At 41.9% G+C, this 15,834-nt stretch overlaps 1 protein-coding gene and 1 long non-coding RNA gene across 5 annotated transcripts in view; one reads left to right on the top strand and one right to left on the bottom strand.

Annotated features, from left to right (window-relative positions):
- LOC142072516 (uncharacterized) overlaps positions 1–10,856 on the top strand; it is a 30,043-nt gene extending 19,187 nt beyond the window's left edge. The window contains exons 2-3 of the long non-coding RNA XR_012668916.1: positions 930–1,098; positions 10,563–10,856. This is a non-coding gene — a long non-coding RNA (uncharacterized LOC142072516). The remainder of the gene's footprint in view (positions 1–929; positions 1,099–10,562) is intronic.
- DCDC1 (doublecortin domain containing 1) overlaps positions 1–15,834 on the bottom strand; it is a 418,164-nt gene that overhangs the window by 75,074 nt on the left and 327,256 nt on the right. For all 4 annotated transcript variants that reach the window (XM_048854576.2, XM_048854579.2, XM_048854578.2 and 1 more), the window contains one exon: positions 2,939–3,062. In XM_048854576.2, the coding sequence (XP_048710533.2) occupies positions 2,939–3,062 (124 nt within the window). The remainder of the gene's footprint in view (positions 1–2,938; positions 3,063–15,834) is intronic.

Here is a 15,834-nt window from a genome sequence, read left to right as displayed (position 1 = left end):
AATAATTTTGTTATTTTGGTTTTTATTTTGTTACCCAAACCATTTCAATGTTTTTAAAGTTAACCTTAGTAAAGTTAAGGTACCACAGTGATGGCTGAGGTATAAGAACCTAGAAAGATGGAAAGACAGACAAAATGAAATATTTTCAAAAGCACTTATGCAACTATCGAGTTCTGGCTTCTCAATCTTGGAAGGGAAAAAATAGGACAAAATCCTCAGAGTTCTCAGTGGAACAAAGAAAGGGAGAAAGAATGCTAGAGTCTGTCAATAGTCTGAATCAGATGCCCTTTATCAGTATATAATAAACCTCAGACATGAATGACCAAAGCTACTCTGTAGTTTGGGAAGGAGGGATTGTGTTAAAGTAGGAGTTTATTATTTTTCCACCGTATAGAACACATCTTAATAACTATGGTCCTGATCTTGTAAACACTTATGAACATGCTTAACTTTCTTACTGTGAGTAGTCCCCTTAGGTTGTAATAGTTAAATTAAGCACACAAGTAAGTCTTTTCAGGATCAGGGCCTATACTGTCTCATGGAAAATCTCCATGTGATTGCACAATATCCTTGTAACAACAACAACAACCACTTAAATGGGAAAGTATTATTAGGAAAATGTCTAGGAATAAGTGTTTTTTCCCTTTATTAATCACACTGTCTCCTTTTGATCTTCATTTCCTCTCCCACATTATTTTGTTCCTACTTTTCCCCTTTGATCTTCTGGATATGCTGCCCAACTACCTAGTTCCCTCTTCCCCTGGATATTCCTTTGAATTTCTATTATGGACACCTGATTTCTCTCTGATGGGCAGCTCCTTACTGATTGTTGGTGCTCAGGAGTGCAATTCTTGAGAGATGCTGCTCTTATTCTATGTGGTAGTGGCCACAGGGCAGGTGGCTAAGTTGTCTCTGTTCTTTGTTTCCAGTTATCTCTAGGGGCATCCAGACTTTTTTTCTCCTCAATGAAGAGCCTAGACACCTGAGGAAGCAGAACTGTAAAAACAAGGAAGAGGAACCAGCACCATGTGACCTGCCTGATGTTTGCAGATCTCCAATGGCCACAGGCTATAATTTGAGTGCAGCGTGCACCTCAAGGTAGGGAGGAGGCAGGATGCTTTTTCTGGACTGGCAATATCAGCTGAGTTGGTGGGGTTCAATAAGTCATTGATCCTTGTTCAGCTGGGGTGGGGAGGTTATATAAACCCTGCCCCTCCAATCTGACCCCCCTCTCATGCTTGATTAGCAGTTGCAAAGAGTTGGCAGAGGAGCCTGCCATGGTTACACGTGGCCATGGACCTCCCCTATGCAGGGCTGGGGGTCCCAGGAGATTCAGGGTAACTAGTGGGTCCCATCTGAGATCACCCCAGGATTATAATAGAGGGCAACAGTGGCAGGCAGCAGCAGGACCCAGAGAGCATGCTGTTGAATTAATTACCGGAGGAAGGAGGAGGTTCAGAAAGTCCCACACTGGTCAAGAGTTGACAAAGGGCCAGTGTTATCTGGATTAATTTGAGATTAGGGCCACCCAATGAGGACTTCAGAGATGATACAATGAGAGAGCAACAAAGAGTCAATCGTTTCAGGAACATAAGTACAGTGCATCAAGTTAATGTTGCTAGAGCAAACTGAGCTGCTGGAATACCAAGTTTTTAGTGCTTGATCTCACAATTTAATGCTGCATTCTCTATTTTTAGGCATTTCATTTCCTACCTAATCTATTTTTTTAAGGAAAAGAAATATTCCTTCCTTTGCCATAACCTGCTGGGTGTTACTGAAATAGGAATTGGTACTATAGTCCGCCAGTTCCACTATATATATGTTGAACTGTTTTAATATAGTAGAAATACTGCCTTTCATTAAGAACAGATGCCTCATCTTCAATTTTTTGATTGGTAAATATTGTGAATATTGCAGATTAAGAATTTTTAAAAAATCTGTTTGAAATCTAATAAAGTTCTGAATAATTTATTGTATAAATTCCTTCCCCAATCTTCAAAGTTCCCTTTGCTAGTCAAGGATTTAAATCCTCATTTTCATATATTTGTAATAGAGGGGATGGAATTTTCAACTTTTGCTTTGTCAATATTAGTACATTTGTACCAAATTCATGAGACTCACTGGTAGCTAACAGCACTGTGCAGCCTGACAAATAATGTTCACTTAGAGGAACAGACAACTTCCAGTTTAATTCCAGATGAAGTTTAGTTTTCATTTATAAAAAACAATCTTCTATGTCTAGGTTCAGTATGGCTGAATATCGTTTCATTTAGGATCCAGTTCTGCCATACTAACTCTCTCTAAGTAGTACCTTACTCCATAACTAGACACACTGATTTACGTGTTACAGGTAGCAGAACTGGGCCTTTGTTTGTTTTTCAAAACAAACAAAAAATGCTGCTATCATTTAAAATAACTGAATACCGATAAAACCGGCTAAAGTTAATAAAAAATGAAAGTACATACTGCAGATTTGAAGCATGACCTATGGAATAATCTCTAGGAGAAAAATTCAGCCTTGTGCAGACAATATCCCTTTTACTGCCAGCTAATGTTTGACTCAAAGGTAAGTATTGCTACAATCAACCATGAAAATATAAAAGCCAAAAGAAAAAATAAAGTAAATGTTACCTTTTCTATGAAAAGTTAAACATTGAATTGCACGTTAAATAGCACACAGTATCCATGACAAAGTATTGGTGTTTCAGAATTAAGGTCTGGTAGAACAAATCTTAAAGTTCCATTCAGTTTGCAATAATTCATTAAAACAGACATTTTTGCACTAACACCATTATCTATTTTCATTTATTCTTTCCAAAAGGTGAAATTGGCATGGCATGGTGTGGACAGTATATCACATCTGTTCGGCTTCAGCAGATGTTTAGCAAACTAAACAAACTACTGCATGTGTTGTTACTTCTTGAATGCATGAAATTACCTCATTAAGTTCTCCATTTGGAAGGAGAGGCCACATGTATGTCAGCTTATTCCACAGAGGATTCTCCACTTTGGAATGTTTCCACTGGTCTGGTTTAGTTGTCCCTTCATGCTTTATAGCCCATCTGAAAAAAATGAAGTTGAATCTCTTTTTTTATAATTACACTTCCAAATGTGAATAATTCTTGAGCAGTTAAGCTACAACTTTCTCTCCAGAGATAGTGCAGACTAAAATCCCGGATATGGTTTGAGATGGGTGAGCTAACACCCTGGATCAAAAACTCCTGAAGCTGGAGGTTTGAAATCCACTTCTCAACCTTAACTTCCCCAAATCTTGGAATGTTCAGATTCGACCCATGTCAGAGAGCTTTTGAGCTTTGAAACTGGGCCCTGATCCTGCAATTGACTGTGTGCAGTTGCACTCAGTTGCAGGATCAATGCCTGGAATTCTGACGTGAGTTTTGATCCTTCTCTTTGAATGGTTCCTTGACCATACATGATGTTGAGAGTGATGGAATGCACACCATGTTAGTCGTTAAAGTAATTTTCATATTGTGCCTAGTTACATACCACACTGAAGTAAATGATAAGTAGCTATGAGTTGCAAGGTTAAAGTGTCATTAACAACTATCTACAAGCGTCAGAAAGTAATGCAATTTCAGTGCTCATTTAAAAAGAGAAAAAAATCAAGGAGTAATCCTTTATAAATACATAAATATAGGCCCCAATATAGAAGGGGCTTAAGCACATGCTTAAGGACAAATGTGTTTAAGTCCCATCAATTTGACTTATGCATATACTTAAATTTAAGAACATGCTTAAATATCTCTTCATCCGATGAAGTAAGCTGTAGCTCACGAAAGCTTATGCTTAAATAAATTTGTTAGTCTCTAAGGTGCCACAAGTACTCCTTTTCTTTTTGCAGATACAGACGAACATGGCTGCTACTCTGAAACATCTCTTCTGAATAGAGATGCTCTCCTGATTTTCAGCCATAATATCCAATATATTGTTCAACTAAAGATATGGGACATCTTAACATAAAACTTTCTTTGGCTTACTTGCTCTACAGATTCCAGGTTTATTAAAATGACAGAAGATTTTGATTTATAATCTTGATTATTCATCCTGAATAGAATCCCTAGAATAGAAACTAAGTATATATATTCTTAGTAATTTGTATTTTGTATGGGGAGGTACTTGCTTTCCATGAATTTCTGCAAGTCCTTACAGGTTGTGAGTCCTCATTCTCTTCCTCTTCTTCTCTGTAATGTAATGCAGATTTCCTAAAATCCCCTGTTGTATATTTCAGAACATCTTCCAAAAAGAATATCATTTATCTGTGGTCTCCAGCATACAGACTCTACATTTCAAAAGGAGCTGTTAGAAAGAATTAGTAGAATGAACAGAATGGGAAGCAGGCCCTCCTGTGGGTTTAACTGGGACTGCTGGTTAAAACCGAGGCCACTGAGATTAAAATGTACCCATGGATTACTTGCAAATGAAATGACAGAAAAATAATAAAAGCAATTTGAGCTAGTAAATTTCAAAGAACATCATAAGAGGATCATGTATAGTTGTTACACAAACTTACATAACCATCATATTTGACATCTTCTCAAAGCTCTATGACAAAGATGGAAATGTGTCAATGCAGAGCAAACGTTCTATGGCTACAGAAGAGCTAGAAGACACCATACTCTGCATAGAAACAGCTGAAGCCCTTGTGCAGTTTCAGTCCAAAAAATACTGAATATTTGCAGACATGCTCTGTTTATTCCCATTTTGGTTTTCCAAAACGGAGAAATGTCTTTATTCCCGAATGCAGTTTTTTCCATATTTGGCTATCACTTGTAAGTCAGAACAACTGGAAATAACAGAAAATGCACTCAGGAAATGGGTTTGGTTTTGGCTTTGTAAGAACCAAGCAAGAATAGAGAGTGAACTTGTTCCATTATGTTTGCAAACCACTGTAGGAGAAGTGGATGCTGCAAAAATGTATAGGGCCCCAGTTAATAAGTACACAAAAGCTGAACCTTTAAGAAGTTACTTGTGTATTTCTATGAAAAATTAAGAATGAATAGAGAAGCGATCTTAGTTCAGTACCATACATACTCTCTGGAATCGATTCCCCACTCAAGGTATATATGTCACTGCCATGGAGAAGGGTATATTGTGCACAGAGTATTGTGACAAAGCTCTGTCCTTGCCTCTGTGGGTCCCGTGTTTCCTGGCGGATTTTGCTAGCCTCAGAGGTTCACTGTGACCCTCCATGTAACCTTTCTTTCTCTAGAGATAAGGGTCACAGTCTACTGAGCTATTTTCATCATAAGCCAGCAAGGGAGGTGAGGAGAAGTTATCCTTCCTTGCACAGTCTCTGTTGTCTCCCAGTCTCAGTGATTAATCAGGGGGCAAAGGTGTGGGGGAGGGGGGAGCCCAGGCCCACCCTCTACTCCAGGCTCCAGCCCAGGGACCCTAATAGTATCAGCTATGGTAGCTGACCTTTTACAAACATGACATGTACAATTCCCTGGGCTACTTCCCCCACAGCAGCCCTCACTTCCTCAAACTCCACTTCACCCTTACCTCAGGGCCTCCTTCCTTGTGCCTGATATGGTGTGTACTACTCAGCCTCTCCAACAGCACAACTTCCTTCCACAGCTCCTGACATGCACACCCACCTGACTGACTGGGAGGCTTTTAACTAGTTTCAGCCAGCCCCTGATTGGCTTCAGGTGTCCCAAGCAACCTAGCCTTCTCCCTGCCTTCTGGAAAGTTCTTAATTGGCCCCAGGTGTCTTAACTGACCTGGAGCAGCTTCCATTTCACTTAACCTGGTACCAGGGATTTGTTTAGCCTGGAGCTAATATATCTATCTCCCACTACTTTTCTATAGCCATCTGGCCTTGCCCCGTCACAGTATATATAGCATATGAAAAAAATCATTTGGTATAATATATACAGGGCCAGATCTTCCATTGCCTTGCACCTTTCATAATCATTAACATCAGTGTGAAGTGGCTGTAAAATGATACTAACTCATAATAGTGAAGTTTCGTACCCACTTCACACTGATGTTAATGACTACAGAAGGTGCAGGGCAACCGAGAAGCAAGCCCACCAAATTTTAGCATACAGCATATGTATTTAAGCTTGTATTGTGCATAGATAGAGACTTTGAATATAAAATGTACACAATTTACTAAATAACATACTGTAGATGTTAGTGTGATGGATGTGGAGCTGCTCTGTAATAATCTGTGAATATTGTATGTTAACCTGGTTATTAGGATGTCTACTGTATTAAGATATTGGTTTAGGAGAGAAACAAGGTTGGTGAGGTAATATCTTTAATTGGACCATCTTCTGTTAGTGACAGAGACAAGTTTTTGAACTACACAGAGTTCTTCTTCAGGTCTATGAAAGAAAACCAGAGTGTCACACTGGGAAGAGATTGTTAAGCATAAGAGGTACCACCTTGTAAGTAGCCCATTAACACCTCTGTAGGCACAGAAAAAAGGAGGGGTAGTAGGTTACAGATTGTTGTAAAGAGACATAAAACCAATACCTCTATTGAGTCCATGATCTTTAGTGTCTAGCAAAGTTATGAATTTAAGTTGCTAAGCTCATCTTTTGAAGGTGTTGTGAAAGGTTCCTTTGAGGATGAGGACTGAGAGGTCAATATGGAGTGATCATTTTGTTAAAAGTGTTTGCCCACAGGTGACATGGTGTTTTTGTCTTTTATCACTTTTTTGTGTGAGCATAGTGATTGTCTCTTTGAGCACAGCAATTTTATCCACATAGTTGTTGTTGGGGCATTTAGTGCATTAGATAAAGTATACCACATGTTATGATATGCATGTGTAAGACCCCTGGATCTTGAAAGATGTGTTGCAGGGCATACTGATTGTTGTAGCAGCGGAGATATGTCTGCAGGTTGTGCACCTGTTGTTCTGGCACAGTCTAGTGCCACATTGAGTTGGTGTGTGGGGAGCTTGCTTCTGACTCAGGAAGGTTGGGAGGCTGTTTGAAAACCAAAAGAGGGGTTTTGGGAAAGATTTTTTTCATGATGTGGTCCCCATCAAATATGGGTTGTAATTGTTTGATGATATCCTGTACAGGTTTCAATGTGGGGTGGTAGGTGACAACTAGGGTGGTACAGTCAGTGGGGGCTTTTTTCTGTACCGAAGCAGGTTCTCTTGGGATATTTGGATGGCCCATTCCATGATGTGATCTACTTCTCTGGTGGAGTGTCCTTGTTTGGTGAAGGTGGTTTTAAGTGTGTTTAAGTATGTATTTTGGACTATCTCATGAGAACATATTTTGTGGTATCTGAGTGCCTGTCTGTAGACAACAGATTTCTTGGTGTGTGGGGTGGTTACTGGATCTGTGAAGGTAAGTCTGGCAATCCGTGGAGTTCTTGTATATAGTTGTCTGTTCCATAGTTGAAGCTGATTGTGGTGTCAAGGAAGTTGATGCTGATATGGGAGTGTTCTAGAGAGAGTTTGATAGATGGGTGGTGATTGTTGAAGTTGTGGCAGTTTAGGTCATTTGTCCAGAGAATGAAATATCATTGATGTATGTCAGCTATATAATTGGTTTTATGGTGCATTTTTCCAGAAATCCTTCCTAGAGTTTAATAGCAGTTTGTAAGGAAAAATTTACAGGAACAAGAAGGGGAAAGAGGTGCAGCTAGTCCTGTAATTGTGTCAGTTAGGCAGTACACTAAGGCATGTGTATTACAGTGATAACACTTTTAAAATAGTATATATGTTTGGTATTATGACATATAATAACCCAGTGGTTCCCAAAGTGGGGTCTCCAGACTGTTGGTGGTCCGCTGTGGTTTATGCACGGGTCTATTCCTTGAGCTAGGGCCAGAATGTGCCAGATAGGGTTCCGGCACTTTTGCCAGATGGAGGATGCCATTTTGTTTTCAAAATGGAGTCCTCCACACAGAGTTACCTCACACGCACCATGCATGAGAGCTCATGCTGGCATAGGCATTCCTATGCTCGGGGGATGGGGGTGGGCTGTTCCGATAATATCATAAATGAAAGAAATGAAAGGGGTCTGGGACACTTAGAAGCCAAAGGGATTCCTGGGGAAAAAAGCTTGGGGACCACTTCATAAAACATTAAAAATTGTGTTCTAAAAATGCTCAAAGTATGCCTTTTAAAAATAGGGACATTTACAAGAAAAAATTTTCTTCTTATCTTGGCCCACTGAACACAGAGTACAGGGCCAGATTCTGCTACACTTGTTTACAGTAAACAGTATCTCACTCTGCAAGCAGTCCCAGTTAAATTGATGGGGATATTTATGGGGTAAGGTAGTACTCAGTGTAAGTAAGGTTGGCAAAATGTGGCCCAGAATTATGTTACTCCTGGGAGAATTCTGCGCCAAAAAAACCCAAAAATTATGTGCACAATATTTTGAAATTCTGCAAAATTCTGTACATGTTGTCAATAAATAAATGTAGCTCCTGCATGGCAGTGGGGAGCACAGGCCACTGGCTGCATTGAGGTGGGAGGTCACCCTGAAGCCTCCACCTCCCCCGGTACGGGGACTCAGCAGTGAGGCTGCACCTGATCCTGACAAAGAACAAGGGCTGCACCTTCACCAGAAACACCCCGGAGCCCTGCCCCTCTGCACAAGGTGCACCAGGTGTGGTGGACAGGTTCAGCCCAGCAGAATCCAAGTGCGGACAGGCTTAGTGTGGGGGGATCGAGGTGTGGGGTAAGAGGTTTCTGTGTGGGGCAATCTGGCTATGGACAGCTTAGTGGGAGATCTGGATGCCCAGGGGCTCATGGAGGGGTTCTGGGTGTGGGGGCAATGGGACTCTGCAGGAGATCCAGGCGAAGGTGGTTGGAGCTCAGCTGGGGGGCTTTGGGTGTGGAGAGATGGGGCTTGTGAGGGGGGTCTGGATGTGGGGGACATAGTGGGGGGGTCTGGGTGCTGGAGGCATGGAGATTGATGCGGTGGGGGTCCAGGTGCAGCTGGTAGGGAATCAGTGGGGTTGGGGTCTGGGTGTTTGGGGCTCATTAGAGGGGTCTAGGTGTAGGGGGGGTAGGGCTTGTCAGGGTGAGGGTTTGGTGGGTCTGCTTAATGGGGGAGCCCCAGCTGCTACTGAGGGGATGCTGTATGCTGGGCTACCACTTCCCCCTGCGACTACCCTATCCCCTTTTCTTCTCCATCCCCCTCCCTAACTCCCACATTCCCTTCCCCTGCCCTATTCCACTGCGGGCACTCACTGTTGCACAGAAAACAGGAAGGCTCCCAACACACAGAAGGAGAACACAACTGGGACTAGGACCCAGGAGGCGGCATTCAGCTGCAGAGTCAGGGGAGCCTAGATGCAGCCTCCTTCAGCTGGGCAGCTCTACACTTGCAGAAATGGGGGTGGGGGGGCTGTGGCACATAATCTATGTTACCTCCCACGCCTCACCTCCATTTGGAGGGGGGCAATCCCCCTCAAAAAACTGTGCCTGGGGTCGTCCCTCGGCCTCTCCCCCTGCGCAGCTTCCTTTTGCTTTCCTGCCATTTTCTGCAGGAAAGCACAGGAATTCTGCAGGAGGGAGGAGGGTTCCTGTGGGTGCACAGTCACGCAGATCCCCCCCAGGAATAATATTATGTGAAAAGATGTGTCAGTAAACTTACTAACACAGATGAGAGTGGATTTATGGAATATGACAGATTTGATGTTTTTTCCTTATTATTATCTTTTCTACCAGGAAGGAAGATGGTTTTACACTTAAAACCATTATTATTATTATTGTGCCCATAAAAAACAACACAATGTTTAGGCTTTCTAAGCCCTTCAGAACTTTAGTTTGACAAAACAATGGAGGCTGCTGGGAGATATACCTCAAGGCACTACAAATCCATTCAAGGGTGTCCACCAGTCAGTAAGACTCCGCAGGATGCCTGACTAATCCTCAAAGGGGGTCAAGATAGAAACTGAGGATGATTGACAGCTTAGGGTGCAGGGAATCAAGGCTGAAATTCACTTCTAGGAAGTGTTCTTACAGGTGGCTTTGGCCCTAAATACTATTTAAGGACTCAGTCCTGAAACGTGTGGTGCATAGGGGCAGCAGTTTGCCTTCATGCTACTACACATAGGATTGGGGACAAACTAATGCCAATTAAGCTCTGAGCACAGGACTAAAGTGGAACAAATAATGCACAGGACTTCGTGGACATTTTCTGCACTGGGGTAAATTTAATCTTGAGAGAATTTTCTTCTAGACAGGCCTCCTGGGATTGTCTCAAATAGTTTTTCAGCTAGGTCGGGGAAGTACTGAGGGCAAGACTAAATTTGCACATTTTTTTAAAAACCTGAATTCAAGTGCAAAGAATTTGCTAAAGGAAATCAAAGAATTTTGTAGAATCCTGCATGTCAAGTATTTTATTGTTTGGAAACCCTTGCAGTAGAAACTCCACAGGATGGAATTTCAGACTCATTTCTTAGGACTATCCTGTGCACTGCCACTGGGGCTTCCCCTGGCACCCAGCAGTGCCTATAAGGTACTGCAAAGCCATTAATATTTTTATTTTGTGGGTTTAAGAATGATCCTTATTCTTTTTTTAATTTTTATGGCTTTATTTTCTCTCTATTCCTAATAGTGCTGGAAACAGAGAAGGAAGAAAACATGCCACTGACATACTCTTGAGGCCAAGGCTCTTTTGGATTCAATCGCATATCTGTGGGTCTATGATGGTTCTGCCAGGTTTTGTGTAGTATTGTTAATGAACATTCACAGCATTCACCAAAAGGTCTTTGCAGAAAGTACTATTAGGCTGCCAAATTTCAGCTCAGTGTGAATTTTTATAGCCAAGTTATAAACCCCTGAAAATTGTGTTTTTACAGATGAAAAACTGACAGATCCTCAATTGCAATGGCATTAATGGATGCAACTGTAATGACTGTATATGTGCATAAAATAAATTATATCCTTACAGCCTTTCATATGTTTGTAGTATCACTTATCACGGAGGGATTTGAAAGTCATATAATTCCCCGAAAATACCTCTAGGTGGAGGCAGTGATTCACAAAATGCCTCCTGACAGACAGTTTTCTAGATGCTGCACTGCAGTTACTTCCAGTTAACATAATTTAATTTCCCTATTCAGTGTATTACTGATGCAATTGTGTGGGTTATTTTTTCAGTAGATGCCTCACAGAAAGTAAAATAAAACTATTCATGCGCTCAATAGCTAGCAAATCTCTCTCTCTCTCCCCCCAGCACAGACACACAGCTCAAAGCAAGTTTAAAGACAAAGTATCAGAAGTTTAACCCCAGACTTGATATATGTGTTAAGAATCTTAATTACAAAAAAAAGAGAAGAAGACAAGGCACACCACTTATAGTTTCATTTGAAGCTACAAGAGACAGCCTGATCTATGTTTTTAAATTTCCAGTTGCTGACATTTTTCCACTTTGCTGGCAAAATTATACACAATCTTTTTTCCAAACCAGATTTGCCTTATCTGTTCATTTATTTTCTTCTGGTGAAGTCAATAGGGGCTAACATGTGCAGACTAGCCCTGTAGGTGGCATGTCTGGCTGTCCTTACTAAAGAGCCATGTCAAGTGGCCACAGATCCAGTCTTCTGTGCTATCAGTCATGAGTAATGACTAATATCATAGGTCCTGTCCCTCTGCTCCCCCCTCAAAACAAATTGTTTTGAACTCTTTAAATGACAATGTATAAGAAGCAATATAACATTTAAGGTGGAAAATCACCAAAAAGGTGTAAAGGGGAGGTCACACGAACAGGGAGGGCCAAGTTGTCAGATATTTCGGCTAAACTTTCAAAGTGACTAGTGATTTAGGATGCCACAGTTTTTGAGTTCTCTATTTGAGATGCCATATATGAGCCAAGTTAGCAGAGACTAGTTGTACAGCACAATATGAAAACCTGACCTCTTTTCTGAGTGTCCACATTGCAATACCTTAAAACTCAAGAATCTCATAATGAGTAACTTCTGATAATTGAGGCCTTTGTCTAAGAGAAAAATAAATGAACAAATAAGAAGACCTGTCATTCTTCTTCACTGAAGGTCACAGTATGACAACATTCTCACTCCAGGGCTTCAACTCTCTACTTCATGTTATATGGAACTCTCCAAACTTTGAAAGTGGTTTGGTCTTTAAGGTTATTGTCCACAGGATCGGATGTCAAGTGAGCATGTCTCACTACCTGAGATTGCACATTGCGCTCTGGATTGGCTGCTATCCTTGAAACTTTGCAGTGAGTTCATGGTTTAACAAGATGAAACAGCTCTCCAAAGAAATAAATAAAATGCACCAATAAAAATGACTGAAATATAAGAACTGTCTTAATACCAGAACAAAGGGGTAAAAATTACCACCCGTTCAACATTGACACCATCCAAACTCTCCATGTTGGTGGGTGGATGAGTGAGAAGTCTGATGAAATGTTATCTGCAAAATTACAGGTCAGTAATTTCCCCTTCTCTAGAGACACTCTCTCACATAACTCTCACTCCTGGAGAGTAAGGATCTCAAGGCATGTCTCAAAAGAAAAGAAGAGTGTCTGTAAAGCTACTAAAGGCAGTAAGAATAATGCCATGGCTAAACACAAATAGGAGAATTTATTTAGTTATTTAAACAGTAAGGGGGTAAGATACTTTCTAACAATCGCAGGCATAATACAGGTAACCTGAAAGATGCAAGCGAAGAGAAAAGCTTGAAATAAAACTGACCAACTTAAATAATGAAAATTACAAAGTAACAAACTTGAGCCGGAGGGAGGATTTGGTCTCCCCCTGCCTCAGAAACAGATTTTGTATCCTAGAGAGATGAAATGGGATTCCCTCTTAGTAGCCAAATCCAAGCAATAATACTTTGGGACGTATGGAGAGCGGACCAAGGAGTTGCCTTGCAGATGATTGTGATCTAAACATCAACGAGGCAGGCAGTGGAGGTCACTGTGCCTTGGATAAATGTTTCTTGACATGGCCAGTCAGGTCACAGCAATGTGAAAGGTAATCAGACAGTACTTAGACCTGATCCCCTTAGAAACAGTGTTGCCCCAGTGAACTGGTGTCAAATGAAACAAAAAGTTGAGTGAACTTCCTAAGGGCTCTAGCATGCTCCAATTAAAACTCAGTGCTAGTATGCTGCAATTCATCATCATCTTCATCACTCCCATAACCGCACTGGTCATTGGGGCACCATCACTGATGAGCAATCAACCAATTGTCTCCACCCCTGACGATTGTGTATCAGTGCTTGAGTCTCTGCGAAGTCCATTCCTGTCCACTCTTTTATGAGGTTTACCCTTGTGGTAGAAATGTTGACCATACCAAGGAGTGAAGTGGTCAACCATGGTCTTCACCTTGGAACTCAAGCTGTCTTTTAGATATGCCGGTACCAGGCCATTGAGCACTTTTTAGGACTGAGGCCTGGAACTTGACCCACTATTCTGTGGGAAGCAAGTGGAAAGAACAAAAGACAAATTTGATGTGTTTGCAGTAGCCTGTGTTGCTGAGGAGATGTGCTGAAGCCTTGCATACTACTTGGAGTTTGCTAAGTACTGATGGCTTCATGCCCAGGTGTTACACTGCTGTAGTCCAGATTGGAGATGTTAAAGGTGTTTAAAATGAAGGCCAGGACATCATCCACCAAAATGGGATGGAGTCTCCTTGCTAGCTGGGAATGTTAAAAAGCCCTACTGTTTGAAAGCTTAGTATCAGTGAAGAATTATAGGAGCACTCCTAAACAATGGTCTGAAATGGACTGATTGGGGGGGTGAACCTGCCACCAAAAGACAGCACAGTAACTGTAAACTATTCAAAATGTTTTCCTGTGCCTCCCAGCATAATCTGTGGCTTGCTTGAGTTCAGCTTCAATAGACTTCTTCATCTATAAGCTGATCACCTCCAAGCACTGGGCTACATTGGTGGTAGATATGTGGCGAAGGATACATAGAGCATGTTGTGTGTCATCTGCATATTGCTGGCATTTGAGTCCATGTCATCTTAGCAGTTCACCTAGTGGCTGCATGCAGATGTTGAATAGAACCAGAGAGAGATTTAATCCTCGTGGAACTCCACAAGTAAGAGTCTAATGGTGGATGTGCAGTTTCTTATCACTATTCTTTGGGTATGTTCCTCCAGGAAGGACTTAAACCATTTACTACATTCCCCTGACACCTCTCTCAGGAGAACATTATCTCATGGTCAACAGTATCAAATGTTCCATAGAGGTACAGGAGGATAAGAATGGATGTTTGCCCTCCATCCATTGACAGCAGGAGATGATACATCACTGCCTGTGAGAGAGTGCTGAGAACCAGCAGCTGAACCAGCACTCTGGTCACTGTTAGTCCAATTAGTCTCCCCAAAGAAGGGACTGACTGAGGGAAGCTGGGGCTAATTATTAGATCAGTCTGAGCTGGGGTACCTAAGAAGCTAGTTAATCCATTAACTGGAAGAACAAAAAGGTATATGGGAAGGAAGTGCAAGGGGGTAATGAGAGAGAGAAAGAGAGAGCAAGTCAGAAAGGCTAGCAGGGCCAGGGTAAAGAGAGATTTCTGTGTGGAGAGATCTCTTCTCTCTGGCAAAAGGGGATGATGTTTGTAAACAGAGTTGCTGAGTGGGACTGTAATGGAATGGTGGCTGAGATAGCACCAATAAACTACACATCAGGGTTTACAAACTGAAGGTGTTAGAGCTATTTGTCTGAGAAGACAGGAGCAGAGAGCTGTGCCCTGTCACAATGCCACTGTAGAGGTTTCAGTTCCATGCCTTGCTTGAATCCAGTTTATGATGGGTCTAGGATATTTGCTTCAGTTAGATAAGCCTGTAGGTGGCCTTTGGCTAGCTTCTCTATAAGCTTTCTCAGGAGCAGAAGGTTTGAGAGGCAGTTGTCTAGTATGGATGTATCCAGTGTGGGTTTCTTCAGTGACAGTTTCACTATTGCTTGTATGAAGGAGGAAGGCAAGATTTCTTCCCTGAATGAAGCATTAACTGTTTCATTTGCTCAAGATTCTCTTTAATCAGCTAGGAAAGGCATGGGTTAGATTCACGGGTCTTGGGCCTGGACTTCACGAGGCTGTCCAGTACTTTCTGAGAAGTGTATGCACTGAACTACAGGAATGCAGTTGGGCTGTTTGTTGGCTGTTTTAGATGGAGTGGATCCGTCTAGAGAAGCCTTCCCAAATGTGCACAATCTTTTCAGTGAAGTAGGATGATAGCTCTTCACAGCACTTGTGCAGGGTTCTGTAGTAGGCTGTAGGCACCCAGGACTGATTAAGTGGTTAGCACCCTGAGTAGCTCCTTAGAGCAGGATCTGGCAGCTTCAATGGAGGCTGATGGGAATTTTCTCTTGTCCTATAATACAGCCTCACTCTAGGCTTGGAGAAATTTTTTATGTTACAAACTGTTCCAGCCTTTGTTTTCTACCTTTGGTGTTTGAGTTTCTGACCCTCTCTCTTCATCTGGGGTAGGGTGTCAGAAAACCCAGGCAACCTATATGGGCAATGGGGAGGAAGGGGCTGTATGGGAGCCAGTGAGTTGAAGAATGAGACTAGGGTACAATGATGATGATTCACCAGAATGATTCCATCCTGTGGGAGGAGTACTGCAGTCTTTTAGCATACTTTCAAATTTGAGTCTGAGTATCTTCATGATCAAATCAGGGTCAAGAGTTTTGTCTTGTTGCATGGGAAGTGGGAGAGATGACCACTGCTTTAGTGAAGTGATGGTCTGTCCAAGTCAGTAGCTGGGTTGTGATGTCCTAGATATTGACATCTAATCCAAAAACCTGTCCAAGGTGAGACCAGCTGTGTGGGATAGGCCAGGGATGATCTGTGAAAGTCCTAGGGAGGCAAGTGATGAGATGAGATGAGTTTGTCTGTTTGCTTTTGC

The sequence above is a fragment of the Caretta caretta genome, chromosome 6, assembly GCF_965140235.1.
Source record: "Caretta caretta isolate rCarCar2 chromosome 6, rCarCar1.hap1, whole genome shotgun sequence".
NCBI classification, from domain to species: Eukaryota; Metazoa; Chordata; order Testudines; family Cheloniidae; genus Caretta; species Caretta caretta.
The sequence above is the reverse complement of the archived record's forward strand: the minus strand, read 5'-3'. Positions and strand labels throughout refer to the sequence as shown.